The following is a 15,461-nucleotide window of genomic DNA, read 5'->3' as shown; positions in this document are numbered from 1 at the left end:
TCTGGTGTTTATTCCCGTCAGCACGTGCTGGTGTTTTCAAAAACAGGGTGGATCTATTTGCGTCGAGAGTGCGTCTTTGTGGTTAAAATGAACATATAAACAGTAGGATTGTTGGTATTTGGTACATTTTTGGCAACATTATTTAAAATAAGCAGGTCATTAGGCTGTGTTTGAATGTGAGCCTGTGTTGGTGTAATCAATTTTGCTTAAACATGCAGCTTTTTCTCAGAGTTTGGCTAAAGGAGACAGTGAAAGAGACTCAGATGTCAAAAGAATCCAGTAAACATAATTTGTATCGTCTTTGAATCTGTTGTCCTTTGTTTTGGATGATGTTTATTTATCATCTTTTTGTGTTTAAGACAATGTGGATTATGTACATAGAGTAGGTGAAGAATCTGTGCCTTTTTCTTTTCACCAGCAGTCAGGTGTTTAGATTAAGCGCAGTTCAGTGAAAGTCAAGTTTTGTTCCCGAGACCTTTTCTCATCCTTTTTCACTTATGTCAAATTACTGCTATTTTTATTTTGTTTTGGCAATTTGCATTAAATATCTAACATTCAGATTTTCAGACTGGCTAATATTTGACATCTTCTACATTAGAAATCCCAAAGTCAAACGCTGCTCTTTCTTTGTCTCTTTCCTCCTCCAGATCTCTTTTCTTTGTGTACAGCTGAGCGTGAGTGTTTGTCCATGTGTTCCATAGGTGGATCCTTCTCAGAGGGAATCCAACTGTCACTCCACGTTTAGGCTGATGAGCAAAAGTCCTCAAGCCCAACACACAGTTTCCTGGAAGCGAGGCAGATGAAACGGTGATTAGTATGGTGGCAATGTGACCTGTTGCTGAACCTACTATTTAGGCGTCACTTTACCTGAAAGCGCTCGCGAATAGGTGTGGATCAGGACGAATGCCGTGGAGGCAAGAAAGTTCATCCAGCCAGGGAAATGTTTGTCATTAAATAACCTTTTCCACATCAAGCTTGCATCATTCAAAATAAAAACAACCTGAGCTGATAAGGCGTTCACATAACACCCTACCTGCACAGCGTTCTATATTTTGATTTGAGCTAAATAAGGCCTCTGTTAAGCCATGTCGGCACAACACCCTAACCTTTGACTTGCGGGGCATCCTGGTGGCTCAAAGGTCTCTACACTGAGTTTGACTTTAGTCTAACTAAGATCTAATTGTCTTTTTTTTATTTTTTACAAATAGATTAATCATTTTACAACTAGTATTGAACAATCCCTTTCTTAAAACATGACCTACTGTGTCCATTAAGCCCGCAAGCCATGACAAATGTGCTGTTTCCTCTTCATTCCACACACACATGAGCTTGTTCTAATAGACCAATGGAAGGATTTGAAGGGGTTTCGGAGATCGATGGGAATTCTGCTGATTCCTCCTAATCTTTGGTACATTACTGAGATACTTAGATAAGACAGCTTTCTCTGACTTTGCTGTCAGTGTTCCCATCATCCGTACCATAATGTGACTGGGAGCTGTTAATCTGCTAAGATCAGACAGACAGGAATACTGAGAATCTTCACACTTCTTCACAAAGTTTAATCAAAGGTGAAGAGTAAAGTAGCTACTTCCAAAGAAACACATTTTAAATCCTTTCTTAGATTTGTTTACTGTTGCCTCTTTGACCAAATACGTGTCTTCCTCTCATGTATTGATAGAAAAAAATGAGCTATTATGAGCAACACTATAAAAACTAATATTCTGAAAACAATAATATGTAATTCTTCAGCCTTTAATTAATGACTTGGCATGACCCCTTGTTTAAGACAAGCTCAGCTCACAGACCAGGCTAATAATAGCAACTCTAAATGCTAAAATTAAACACATGTGTAATGGAAAAACTCATCGGCTCCTTTTTGGGGGGAAAAAAAAATCATAATAATTCCCCCTCACAGAAATGGACAACAATTTCAAAAAGCCTCAAACTTTCTGACTCTGATTTATTCTTCTTTCTAAACTGAGTGGCCTTGATTAACTTGGCCTGTGGAGGATTATCAGCCTACTACTACCACAGCCATGTGGCGACTGTGTTCGTGTATTTCTGTCGCTGTGATTTAGCTGGTTGCTGTTTTTAAACCCTTTGTAGTCCCAAAAAAAGCTATCCGCTGATTGATTAACTGGATTACAAGGCAAGCAACGACTGCAATAATGAGCCGGTTAAGCCTGAATGATGCGCAGAGGGTGGCAGCAAGTATAAAAACGGAGCACAACTGTTGTGGACCACACTCTCAGCTTGCCCTGACACACCCTGCCGAGGTCCCAGACGACTGAGAAGAGGTAAGCCTGCTTCAGCCTCACACATGGATGGGATAGAAGGATGAGATGCAGTTAAGGATGTATGATTTTTACAACTTTATTTTTTTTGAGGAAAAACTACATGGGCTTGAAAGAATATATATGGTTATGATCAACCCTGGAGAAAAAGCCAGACAGTCGGGGAATCTGAGGGGTTAAGTGGGAATGGTAGGAGTCATTATAACTGAATTGCTTTCTTTATTGATTATTGAAATTACAATTCTACAATTTCATTTTGCAGATGCTTTTATCCAAAGTGACGTACATCTGAGAGCAGACACAACACAAGCAAGGATCTAGTCAGTCAAATTAGCCTGCAACAGATTTGAAAAACAAATCAGGCGGGTCATGAGAAGTTAAAATACGGCTCTTACAGACTGAAGTAACTGAGCTAATAGCTGGTGGTGGGTTTAAAGGTAAATGGGCTAATCCTCAAAAAATCCTAGTTAGACAGTTTATGATCACAGTCTTGATGCAGAACAACAGGTGCAGGCAGAAGAGACTCCTAATCATAAAAACAAACCTGCTTTCTGCTTATCTGCACCATCTACTGTGCTAAACTGAGCAATACAGAACATTTTAAAATCACTATAAAGATATAACAGGCCAAAAATGATAACATTAGCATTACATGGGAACTAATTGTAAAATATTATAGTGTGAAACTGTTTTAGCAAAGTGATTGCAAGAAGGTAGGAGTGATGTTTTAGTTCTTTGTTATCTAGTTTAGCTTCTATGCAGTGATCAATAAAACTGATATTTAAGAACATTCAGATGGTCAAAGTGAGGCATGCAGCTGCTCTGTACCTCTCCATGCTCCTTAATATTCACAGTATCTTTGGACTGGAGGTTCCTACCGAACCAAACAAATCAGTGTTCTCCTCCATCTTTTGCATTTGTGCATAATACTAGAACTTTTTCAAGCTTAAAACAAGTAGATGAAGGGGTTTAACTGAAGGAGTATACCTGGAACATCTGCATTTACTCTTGTCTTTCTATATACTATAAAGAAAAGCGACTAGCTGTTTCAAGAAGTGACCCTCAGTACTAGGAAATTAAGTCTAACAGTTTCCGTATCCATACACAGACTTTTAAGATGCAGTCGGTTTGAAACTTTTACTTTTATTTTTTTTTAAGTGTTTAATTTGGATCCATTGTATTTCAAAATGAGGCAGCTGGTATATCTAAAAGAAACAATTTAAACTTCAATTAAATTCCAACGTGTGAACACGGAAGCAAATTAGAACAACTAATCTCAGGACAATAGATGATAGCCTGAAAGAAATCTGACACTGACAAATAAGCAAACCCCACTGACAGCACTACAGTTGGTTTTAAATATTTAATGAGCAACAGGAAATCAAATATGTGCAGCTCTGTTAACCTTTTAGTGGCAACCTGCATTTTAGAGCTATAGAGAGCTGCTGTAAGGATTTAATGTCACTTTAGTCCAGGAATATTATCACAAGTTTCGTTTTTATCCATTTAACTGTCCTTGGATGGTCCAACCACTTTGGTCCTGCTGTTACATTTCAGTGAAAACACATGTTGATATAATTGTGTGTGCAATGTAAATCTTGGGTGTTTGCTGCGAGGCCTGCCTCTGATGGACGGAAGCCACGGAGCAGACACTGAATAACGGCTCCCTAACGCCGATGCTGTAATCTTATCGCACGGGATTAACCTTCCATACCCTCAAAACAATACATCACTCCGGCTGCCACAGAGCTGACAGTTGGTGACGGATCAATGTCTTAATCACGACCTCTGACAGATACTGTGACCTCCTGGTAATCTCACGTTTTTCTCTTCTTCCAGCAGAACCCTAAACATCTTCTAGAGATGGCAAAGTAAGTCTTCTTCTCATTTTGTTACATATCCACCAAAGGCATGTCTCTTACTTGAACCTAAGTACTAGTTAGAAACTCCTTCTTCATGGGAACTCCTTGTTATTAAATGTCCCAATCTGAAGTTATTATTGGAAAGATTTCACTACAAAGGAGTGAGAAGCTGATTGAAAACCTCACTTTTAAAACTGTGAACCTTGGAGTCAGCCAACTCCTAGAAGTGGAGAGTGTTTTCAGAGTATTTATTTAAGGTTCGCAAAGGCTTAGTCAATTGAGGCGTCACTACAAATGTGGTCTCAGACAGTAACACATGTAATGAGCTTTTTTCTGATCACACTGTTAATAAGCTATTTGGGAACCCTGTCACACACCTTACCTGAGCCAGCCTCTCAATCCGGGCAAGATGAGGTAAAGCTGCTCCACACTTAGCTATTCCTAACTGGATAAAGGAGAATAAGGGATTACTGGGCCTTCTGCCTTTGCCAAGAAACCTACTTTACCTTCAGAATCTAAAACTAATCATTATTTTATCTGGCTAATCCCAACAGTTGGTGGATGTAAGTAAGCAAACTTTATTTATAAAGCAGCAGCTCCACAGTTCACAATGAATGTACTCTTCTTTAAAAACACAACCTAATTCAAATTTTCATACATCAATATTTCCTTCGGCTCTGATTATTAGGAAAAGTGACAAATACAAAGAAGAAAGCAAAGGATGGGAAGGGATCAACGAGACTTAGGAAGCAGTGGAGTGAAAATGCATTTTGATATCAGCCTTAAAGCAAATCTCATGAATCCATTTCTTCGGCATAAGATGAAGGATCCTAAATTGTTTCTTCTTTTTTTGTTCACAGGATTTTCAAGAAGACCAGTGGAAACGGAGGAGTAAGTGTTGTTCTCTTGATCAATACAAATGAGTTAAGTACTGTGAGCAGGATGTTAAACACTGAACTGTTTCTCCTGTTCAACAGCTGACCCTTTACCTGGGGAAGAGAGATTATGTGGACCATGTGTCCTCGGTGGACAAAGTCGGTACGTTCCTTCTTCAATGTTTGTGGTTTAACTGAATGCTCAGGGTGATACAATTAACAGCGTCTGCAATCCTGTTACCTTTTCAGACGGTGTTGTGAAGCTGGACCCAGCAGAGTTTGGAGACAGAAAAGGTAACGATATTTTTAAAAAGTTCCCTATTAAATCAAATCAAAATACAACCCTTTCCTGAGTCATTTGGAGAAACAAGGGATCGAAATCTAATGTAAAGCGATGTGCTGACAGTGTTCGTGCAGCTGGCATGTGCCTTCCGCTACGGCAGCGATGACCTGGATGTGATGGGCCTTTGCTTCAGGAAGGACATCTGGATCCATTACGTCCAGATCTACCCTGATGCAGAAAAGCCCGCTCTAACCGCCATGCATGAGACCTTGCTGAAGAAAGCTGGAGACAATGCACACCCTTTCTCTTTCGAAGTACGTCAACAGCTTCCCAGTGTGAAGAGTTCGGCCTCAGCGGTTCAACCTCTGCTGTTCAGACTCAAAGTTTTAATTATATTGCACCATTTCAGTATAGACTACCTCATAAGGAGTTACTTCTTGCTCCATATACTGACAGGTTTCTTGAACTGCTTGTTAAACTCAGTGAATAGGTTTGAAACAGAAAATGAAATCATGTAATTCATGATATGGCTCATAAATACAGATGGTTGCATCTTCCTGTTTAGTCATTTGAATGCAATTTCTGAAAATATATTTTATTCTGTCGGTGCACAGATAAAAATAACTCTTCTGTTTAGTTATAAATGTTTGTCTTTGTCTCTCCAGATTCCCAACAACCTGCCATGCTCAGTCTCTCTGCAGCCTGGACCCGATGACAAGGGGAAGGTAAACTGTTTAGTTTCTCTTCCAACAAGACCTTTCACTTACAACAAATAAACTTTAACTTGTAAATTGTTAGAGCTGCTAACATTTTTTCATCATTTTTTAATCAGGCCTGTGGTGTTGACTTTGAAGTCAAAACTTACCTCGCCAAGGAAAAGTGCAATCCTGATGAGAAGATTGAAAAGAAGTGAGTGTGCTTCCATCCTCTGTCATCTCTTTGTTGTTTTCACGTTTCAGCTTCACTAAACTTGTCTCTGTTTGATTTTTTTTTTCCTTTTCCTCTTCATCCATCTCCTCGTCGTTCCCTCGTCTTCTGCCCCGACAGGGACACTGCTCGCCTTGTCATCCGTAAAATCCAGTACGCCCCCTCTCAGGTGGGCGCTGGGCCAAAGGCTGAACTCTGCAAAAGCTTCATGATGTCTGACAAGCCTGTTCACCTAGAAGCTTCAATGGACAAAGATGTAAGTGGCAAAACTTTAAGAGCATTTTTCAGCCGTATGCTCAACTTCAACTGTCTATACAGTGAGGAAATGTGCTTTCTGAATTTCCCACAGCTCTACTTTCACGGTGAAGACATCCCAATCAAAATCAAAATCAAAAACGAGAGCAACAAAACAGTCAAGAAAATCAAAATCAGTGGTGGGTACCTCTGTTTACAGATGTGCTTTTAAACAGATTGAATCCTGTGACTGTTACAAAGAGCACAACACAATCATCTGTCTTCATTTCCCTCCTTTCACAGTGGACCAAACCACAGATATCGTCCTCTACTCAGCAGACAAATACACCAAGGCTGTTCTGACCCAGGAGTTCGGGTACGTGAAGAGAAAAATAAAAGTATCACAGAAATGCAAGTAGAGAGTTTGGCATGTTTATGTGTGGATTTCTTTGCATTTAATCCTCGACAGAGAGACTGTGGATCCCAACGGCAGCTACGACAATACTTTGACCATCAAGCCCCTGCTGGCTGAAAACAAAGAGAAGAGAGGTCTGTCGCTGGATGGGCGACTGAAGGATGAGGACACTAACTTGGCCTCAACCACGATGTGAGTGTCTCAGAGCAGCAGATTTGACGATTAGTTTGGACAAAGCAATTCTCTCTTCTGCACCTTTGCATACAAGGCCGCTTCTGGTTTTATGTTTACAGTAGCTCTTCTTGCATGCCAGCGTTCACGATGTCTTATAGTAGCACACTTGACTAAATTAAACTTTCTAATCCTTCAAATCCTTGTAATTCCTCCTCCACAGGCTGCGACAGGGTGTAGAGAAGGACGTGTTGGGAATCCTGGTTTCCTACAAGATTAAAATTAACCTCATGGTGGCCGGAGGAGGGTGAGTGATTTTTTAAAAAAAATAAAAATTTAATTAAAGATTAAATAGAAATAAAATGAGCTAAAACTAACTTGTGATGTCTTCCTTGTTGTCCTGCAGCCTACTGGGCGGCCTCACTGCCAGGTGAGTAGCATCCATTTAGCAGTTACATGACAGCGCATGTAGCCAAACAGCAGCAATCGTCAATTGTCTGTCTATTCTGATTGGTTGTTTCATTTTCCTCCACAGTGATGTCACAGTGGAACTGCCATTGATGCTCATGCACCCCAAGCCTGAAGGTAATTTTTTTTCTGATAACACAGATTTGTCTGGCTAGTGTGTAGCAACTACAAGTGCACCTTACAGTTTAAATGCTCGGTTTACTAATAATTGGACTCTTTTATTGTGTCACTCTCTTCCTTTGTATTCACCGTCCATCCAAACTGACCAGAGTAAAGGCTGCACATCAGTGTAAGTGATGTTTAATACTTCTATTTTTGGCATTATTCCCTAAAAAGCATATAATTCAGATTTATTTTACAAGTTAAAGTCAGCTGGGAGGTGATATTTTACAGTTCTTACACGTTTTGATGTCCAGGAGGAAATTCATAAGTTACCTGGAAAAATATAAAGTTATCTAAATCAGGGTAAACATCACCACCTGCAACACTGAAGTGATGGAAACTTAATGCAATAATTAAAACTTAACAATATAATGCAGATTATAATCAGTAATGACATAGTAATACATTTTATTTATCTGACACTATAAGAGTACTGAAAGAAGTCATTGTGCAGTATTCACTGTAAAAAATAAATAAATAAATAAAAAAGAATCACTTAAAAAATGAAGAAAATCTGCAACAAGGGTGAAGAAAAAATACAATTTTAAAAACAGTACAATAAAAAAATCTAACAAGCAGCAGTTACTATTTGTACCTCAAACACAGTATTTACTGTCTTTATTAATTTACTAATTTGTTGATTAGAATATAATGAAAAATACATACAATGCATAAAAACATTTTTTAAAAATCACTTATGCAGAAGTATCCACCATACGCATATAATAGAAGCAAACCTAAAAATTATCACCTAAAAATATCAGAAAAATGCAGTAAATTTGTTATAATTGGCATTAAAAATACAATAAAAGTTCTGCAATTTAACATGATCAAATCCTTTTAGTACAGAAACAGCAGTTAAAAAGTTGCCATAAAACCCCTTTAAAGCAGAAATCAATTTTGAGACATTATTTATAATTTTGTTCTGTTGTTCTCTTTCTTACGACTAACGTGTAAAATAACAGTTAATCATTCAAAGAAAAAAAATATACAGTTTAAAGGTTTAAAAAGAAACAGTATACTTTTTGACAGTGTGCATGCTGTGTTGTGACTTATTTTTGTGTTTACTTGTTTCCAGAGAGGATGTTACCCTGGAGGTTGAGAAAACACCCACATAAAGGCAGGAAGACAACAAAGGGAAGTGACACAAAGCAAAGAAGAATGTGAAAGGTGCCCTGAAACCAAAAAACAATAAAACCGAGCAACTGAAGAGAACGACCTTTTTAACACACCAAGGACATACGAATGGGTGTAACATCAGTCCCCTCACAGATTTTGTTGTTCAATTGTTGTCATTTAGCTCTAGAGAGAGTTTTTGGATTGTAAAGTAGTATCCCACATTCATGCAAACCAGAGACTTCCGTAGAAACAAACCATAATATATGTACATATGATAACTCTTCACCTATTTTGGGAATATGAGTGTAAGAAAATAGATCAGTTTGAAGCCCATAAAATGCAATGTGCTTTTGACCACTGTGCTACACCCTTCTGTTGTTCTGAATGATGTGTTTCTTTCTGTGAAATGTACCAGAATCATTCTGACCGGACACATCCAACAGCTCAAAATACAATAAAATTCATTTAAGAACTTAGTTTTTGTGATGTGTTTCTTATTCTTTCTTTTCCCTGATTTGCTTGTTTGTTTGTTTGTTGCTTGGCTGTCAACTTACAACACTACCCATATACTCTATATAATGTCTGTAGTTTGTTTTTCTGTGCATCCAGTTGTTTATCTGTCAGAAAGCTGCCCCAGCTATGAGTGGGAGTAAATAAATGTTAGAACACTACTTTGGGACAAGGCCTCTTTATGAGGGTCTCTCCTCGTGGTGCTGAAACATTCAACATTCATATGTTTTTCATATTTTAGATAAGATACGATAATAATATTATAAAGACAAGATTAAGGTATTGATCCCACAGTGGACACATTTGTGTGTTACAGCAGAAAAGATGCAAACATTTCAGGAATGTGGTACAGAAATAAAAATAGACCAAAATATACATAAGTACCAGTACTAAAAGTAACATTATTGCACATATCAGTGGTATTCCATGTATTTATGATGGATAGAAATACTGACAGAGTATTAATATTGCACAGATTGTCTATGTTGCACAGATTAGTGTGGAATAGCTAAATAGCCAATATTCTAGTATATGGGGAAAAAAACAGGGTTTTTAAAGTACAAAAATATTTATCACTCACAGCATGTGTTGATATTGTACCAAAGAGAAGTATGACAATTTGTGTATCATTGAAAAACAATTATGTGCCAGTTCTGTACTAGATATTAATTGTAGACTGATTTGTAAGCTTTCGGTGTTGACTGTATATAGCTGTAGGAATATGGTGCTCATAGGGCTGTCCATGTGATAGGTTATCATTATTTCATTTCAAAGTACCAGAAGTCTTTTAATATTTAGACTGTGTAACATATTCCATCAAAATAAACACTTCTAAATTATAACTTTGTTCAGAATGGTGCGGTGGCTGGGTGTCTAATGCATGAAGAGTCATAGTAAATACCTTCTTTAAAGACCCTCTCTAGCAAAAATCCATTTTATTTTTTCACTTAATTAACATGTCCATATGGTGTTTTTTTTATATGCCAGAAGATACATCATAAACAAAATTAGCAATCGACTTAATTGCTGAGCATTTACATCCTGAAATTGCAGTGCACCAATGAGTCTGAAAAACACGGATTCAGACTTTATATATTCTAAGCGAATGAAACCAGTACTCTCAACTTGCACGTTGGGGCGTTCTGTAGCATTCTTCTTCTTCTTCTTCACAATCTGTTTCTGGTTCAAATATGAGTGGATGAATTATTCCCATAATGATGCTTGCTGTTGTGTAGTGTAGAGTGCTTTCACAGTGTTTGAGCAGAATTGTAGGTGAGCTGGTGTGCTGAGCTGCAGTGGAGGTGGGTGAAGAAAGAGGCAGAAAACAGAGAAGAGCTGTGAGGAGTCACATCTAGGCCAAGAACCTTCAAAATGTGTTACTTTGACACACACAGATGATTTTTTGGGGGGTTAAATCAACAACTGAATTCAGATTATAAACCACCTTATCCAACCAACTACCATGAAACTTTGTGAGAGTGACATTTCCTTATAATTGCTTTATTTCTAACATTTTATTCATATTATTTTAGAATGTGTTGGTTACATTTTTGGTGTATTTGGTAATAGAATCAATCATTTACAGCCATTGGAAACACTTCAGTTCAGACTTTGCAAGTGCCACTTTTTCTAAGAAGGACAGAAGAAACTAACTCTACAAAGCTTTTTCTCTGTCCACTTAATTTTAAAAAGTCACAAGAAAAATTGTACAAAAGTCGCCTGATACATTTGTACAATGTATGTGTTTCCTCTAGTCAGCAGGTTACTGTAATTTCAACAAATAACGGAGGAGGCGCTGTTCACCAGCAAGGTGGCAGCAACCCAGTTTTTGACAAACGAAGAAGAAGAAAACGCCTGGCGGCTCTGACGTCATCACGCACAACGTGTAGCCCTGAAGCAACATGGCTTTGAATGGAGGTTTGTGAACTTATCTTACACACAAGTCAACGTTAATACTGCTCATATTCACCCGTATTGTTGTTAAATAACAAATTAGGCGCACATATAGGCAACTGTTCTCGTGTGTTATTTTATTTTTGCTGAGATTTGTCGTCGCCATCACGTAAATATCGTTAGCTAGACGATAGCACGGTTGATTTGCTAGCTAGCTTGTCAATATTTCCTAGCAGAGCCCCTCGGATGTGATGTTAGAAACAGCACAACCTTGGCAAAAAATCAAACAAGTGCAAACGACTAATGAATTCTAAAGACTACACTCGGCAGTAGAGATAGCCAGCATGTATAGACGCGTTACAGCAATGCTAAGGACTGTTCATGAGTAATGTTACACTTGTATATGTGCTTATAACAATTTGGTAGCTTGTATGTGTGGGTGCAATACACTTAAATGAAATCAACACCTTGCTATTGAACCGCAGATGACGAGGACTTTGAGTGGGAGCCTCCAACAGAGGCGGAGATGAAGGTGATCCAGGCTCGAAGGGAGCGACAAGACAAAATCAGCAAGCTGATGGGAGATTACCTGCTGAAAGGATACAAAATGCTGGGAGAGTGCTGCGATGTATGCGGGGTGAGTCGAGTGGACTGTTTCATTGCATTTATGGGGGCAGCCTTGCCTTTTTATAGAAAATATGGAGTGGCATTAAATGTGTGTTGATTTGTGTTTCCAGACTATTCTTCTTCAGGACAGACAGCAGAAAAACTACTGTGTCTCGTGTCAGGAGCTGGACTCTGATATTGACAAGGACAACCCTGGTATACACAGCTCACACACGCTCAGTTCATGCCTAGAGGGGTGTACTACGAAGCAAGTTTGACATAGCGGGGCTTTCTTTGTGTAAGCTGGCATGACGAAACATAAAACCCCAGTTAGAGATAACGGGTATCGTGGTGGTTATCAACTTTTTTCATGAGCACAGCCTTTCTTCACCAGACTCTGTGCGTGCTCTGATAAAAGAGGACTCTTCTTCCACACTAAATGGACAGATTGCATTCACCCTACTATGAACGTTTATTACAACAAAAAGTTGTGTCACAACAAAAGATACAAGAGAGGAATGCTGGTAGAAATTGTTAATATATTTATTTTAGTACTGGGTGTGTTTTAAATGGAGCCGCTTATTTCTAAGATGACAGCTGCACATTGAAGCTCCTAAACTTGATACATTATATTGTGATACTCAAGAAGCTCATGTAGGTTTTTAGAAGTTTGCAGATATCACATATTCCCTCAGAATGTTTTATTGCTCATAGATTATTTTGAGCAGTGGGGATTCTGTAAAACAGAACTGGTGAAAGTGTGCTGCTTCTTACAGCCAATTTAAATCCCAAACTCTGAACATGACCCCCTCTGTAGTAGGTTGATGTGCATCATCAGTTACCATGGTGATCTAAACACCTTTTCTGAGATTCAGAACTCAACATACCTTGTTCACATATTCATCTTGCCTCATAGTACATCCCTCTGGCGTAAAAAAACGTTTTCTCTACTATCTTTACATTTTGCTTTTAATTTATTTCTCATTTCCTCCATCACTACTCCTCTTGCCTTGTACCTTGAAAAAAATGCTACTTGCTCATGTTCCAATTTCTCCCTTTCCTCACTCCTGTCAGCTCTGAATGCCCAGGCTGCGTTGTCTCAGGTGAGAGAGAGGCAGCTTGCAGCCCAGTCCCCTGCACCGTCCCAGGCCCCTGAACTCAATGGAGGTCCCTCCAGCAGTCAGCCAAGTGTGTCAGTTCCTCAGCCCAGACCGGAGCACTGTGAGGGGGCTGCCGCTGGGGGAAGAGGCCTCCTGCCTCCACCTGCTGTCCCTTCTCCTTCAGCTGCCCCCTCCACCGCAGCCCTGGCGCCCGCTCGTCCCGCTGTTAGTCCACAGAGCCCTGCCCTCCGACCGGTGTTGCAAGAAGCTGAGGAAGCTGTTCTCACCAAACTTCGCTGGGCCACTACCCAGTTGCAGGGTTCAGCCTCCCTGGAGGCAAGTATCCAGCTCTGCAGCCTCATCACCAGCTGTGCCAACTCACTGCGCAGCCTCAAGGAGCTCAGCCAGTAACCACAGCGGACTAGCTGAAACTATGGGGTGATGGGAACGCTGTTTCTACTTGCCTCTGTCTTGGAATACTGACTCTGGTTCAGCATCTCTCTTTTTGTCTGAATCCTTGCTTAGAGCTGAATTCAAAATTGGTCAGAAAATGCACTTGGAAAGAGGATAAAAATGTCGAAAGTGCGCAGGTTACTCCTGGGTTAATGTAGTTAAACAGCTGGCAGAAATATCGTGTTACATGCTCATTTCAATGTTTTTGTCAATTTGTAAATTATAATTACAAAAATGCAACATTTTCAAACCATCAGGCATAAATGAATTCATCATTTTACCACAGAAAAAACAGTGCTTACATGTGCCCATAGCTGGTTGGCTCTGGTTAATCCACACTCCTGGGAAAATTGAATTTTTCTTCGATTGGTTGTTTGCCAAAAAGGGTGCTGGTTTGTCAATCACCAAATATGAAAAAAAGCTTAAAAAAAAAAAAAAAAAGTTCCAGTGCACACATGTCTGTATAGTGTGTCTGTACAGGAGGAGTCTGTGCTGACAGACAACATGCTGCTGGATTGTAGGACATGAAGTAAAATTTATAGCATGTTGTGAAACACACCAGACTTCTAAATATGGCCCTGGTTTCTCACAGAAACAGTTATTTTTTTCTATTTGCTGCTCACTCTGACTCCCACACAGATTTCCGTTGTCTCCGACCTTCTGTTATTGCAAAGATTAGTTATTGTGCGCTGAGGTTAAATATATTTGATGCATGATGGTCATGTGGTTCGGTGACGCTCAGATGAGACAGTGAAGCACTCAGGAGTCAGATTCATTATTCATTGAAACCATCTGAAGTAAAATAACTGTGCATTGTACATCAATAGACTGCACTTCATGTTAGACTAGCCAGCTTCAGTGTTGATCAAGGTAGTTAGAGTTTTCTAAGAATATGCCAGAATAAAGCTTTTCCTCTTCAGGAATTCTGCAGCTTGTTTCTTTCCACAAGAGGGCGCAAAACTTCCAAGAACAATGCCATAAAGTTTGTTAATTGAACTGTTGTGTGTTGAAGCAAGTACAGTTTTAAGTATCAATAAACAAGTAAAATGCATTTCTGTTTTAAATGTGTTACAGTTGGACCTGCAGCTTTGCTCTTGCGCTTCTGTCTCTGCAGAACTATGACACAAGTACAGGCTTGTCTGGGATTTCAACTTGCATTGCCACATTTAGACGCATGTATTTCTCGTTTCTTTTAATTTGTGTAGTGTAATACAACAGTCTGCCTAATTACGGCAGTGTTAAGATGATCGGTCCAGGACAGCATGAGCCTGAGCTGCAGCCAAAGCTCAGCCGTAATCCTGTTAAATCAAAGCAGCCAGAGACGGTCTGACAGCAGCGCGGCGTGGCGAGGTCACGTCGGGGCGGAGCAGGTTGCTGTGAAACACAAAGGAGAGAACAAAACAAAGCCCGGAAGCCTGACATTCACCGCACGATAAACCGCCTCCACTGTCGCTCAATCACATCCAGACCACTTTGCCTCTGGGACGCGTAATTTCCAAAAACACGAGCTCCTGTCTTGTGACGAGAAAACAGATTGCATGTGTGATGCTCAAGACTGTGTGATCCTGCTTTTTCTCTTTTGGTTTTTTTTTTTTTTTTTTACACGCGCAAAAACTCAGCTGTCTGCTGCTGCGGCGCGTCGGGATGGACCGGAGTTGGCGCAGCGCGGCGGACAGTCCGGTGGGCGGTGTCCTCTCGGCGGAGGGGCTGCCGCCGCTGCCCAAAGGCCTGATCGGCATCCTGAACTCCAGCGGCGGGTCGTGGCGGGACATCGAGAAGGTTCACAGCAAGAGAGCCCGCATCCAGGCCGACATCAGCCGAGGGGACGCGCCGAGGGATCCCGGCAAGCCCGGCGGACTGGACGCTGCTCTGGCTCTGCTGCGGAAAGAGATGGTGAGCTGCGTTTTCTTCCTGATAATCTTTAAAGTGTGTTTCTTTGGGACGTGTGTGCAGTGGTGGAGCCAGATCATTTTTATTATTATTCATGATAGGATGGTGTCTCCTACATTTTCCCACCAATAAATTGTTGTAAAATAGGATACAATGAGCCTTTATTAATTCCATAGTGGGAAAATTTGCAGTGTTACAG

At 40.0% G+C, this 15,461-nt stretch overlaps 3 protein-coding genes across 3 annotated transcripts; all 3 read left to right on the top strand.

Moving 5' to 3' along the window:
- The first annotated feature begins 2,240 nt into the window (after positions 1-2,240).
- On the top strand, positions 2,241-9,075 carry arr3a (arrestin 3a, retinal (X-arrestin)). Its single transcript, XM_008306521.1, has 17 exons — positions 2,241-2,297; positions 4,137-4,165; positions 5,017-5,047; positions 5,134-5,194; positions 5,281-5,325; positions 5,438-5,628; positions 5,980-6,039; positions 6,147-6,223; positions 6,362-6,497; positions 6,591-6,675; positions 6,779-6,851; positions 6,945-7,082; positions 7,285-7,368; positions 7,468-7,491; positions 7,597-7,646; positions 7,799-7,818; positions 8,770-9,075. Exons 2-16 carry the CDS (start codon positions 4,158-4,160, stop codon positions 7,801-7,803), a joined length of 1,068 nt encoding a protein of 355 aa, XP_008304743.1. The 5' UTR covers positions 2,241-2,297; positions 4,137-4,157; the 3' UTR covers positions 7,804-7,818; positions 8,770-9,075.
- Positions 9,076-11,207: 2,132 nt separating this feature from the next.
- znrd2 (zinc ribbon domain containing 2) lies at positions 11,208-14,423 on the top strand. Its single transcript, XM_008306519.1, has 4 exons — positions 11,208-11,237; positions 11,699-11,850; positions 11,951-12,035; positions 12,894-14,423. Exons 1-4 carry the CDS (start codon positions 11,222-11,224, stop codon positions 13,328-13,330), a joined length of 690 nt encoding a protein of 229 aa, XP_008304741.1. The 5' UTR covers positions 11,208-11,221; the 3' UTR covers positions 13,331-14,423.
- A 226-nt stretch (positions 14,424-14,649) lies between these two features.
- Positions 14,650-15,298, top strand: LOC103376156 (protein FAM89A-like; the record flags this gene model as incomplete). Its single annotated transcript, XM_008306524.1, has 1 exon — positions 14,650-15,298. A coding segment is annotated over exon 1 (282 nt), but the record flags the coding sequence as incomplete, so codon positions are not given.
- Between the last annotated feature and the right edge of the window lie 163 nt (positions 15,299-15,461).

Source organism: Stegastes partitus, unplaced genomic scaffold, assembly GCF_000690725.1.
Source record: "Stegastes partitus isolate 25-593 unplaced genomic scaffold, Stegastes_partitus-1.0.2 Scaffold3684, whole genome shotgun sequence".
Lineage (NCBI taxonomy): Eukaryota > Metazoa > Chordata > Actinopteri > Pomacentridae > Stegastes > Stegastes partitus.
Note: the sequence above shows the minus strand (reverse complement) of the source record. Positions and strands in the feature narration are given on the sequence as shown.

Bases quoted from the DNA above. Each gene is read 5' to 3' on its own strand.
- arr3a (XM_008306521.1), top strand. The intron at 5,629-5,979 runs GTACGTCAACAG...TTGTCTCTCCAG, and splicing joins CACACCCTTTCTCTTTCGAA to ATTCCCAACAACCTGCCATG. The intron at 6,040-6,146 runs GTAAACTGTTTA...TTTTTTAATCAG, and splicing joins GACCCGATGACAAGGGGAAG to GCCTGTGGTGTTGACTTTGA.
- znrd2 (XM_008306519.1), top strand. The intron at 11,851-11,950 runs GTGAGTCGAGTG...TTGTGTTTCCAG, and splicing joins AGTGCTGCGATGTATGCGGG to ACTATTCTTCTTCAGGACAG. The intron at 12,036-12,893 runs GTATACACAGCT...CACTCCTGTCAG, and splicing joins TATTGACAAGGACAACCCTG to CTCTGAATGCCCAGGCTGCG.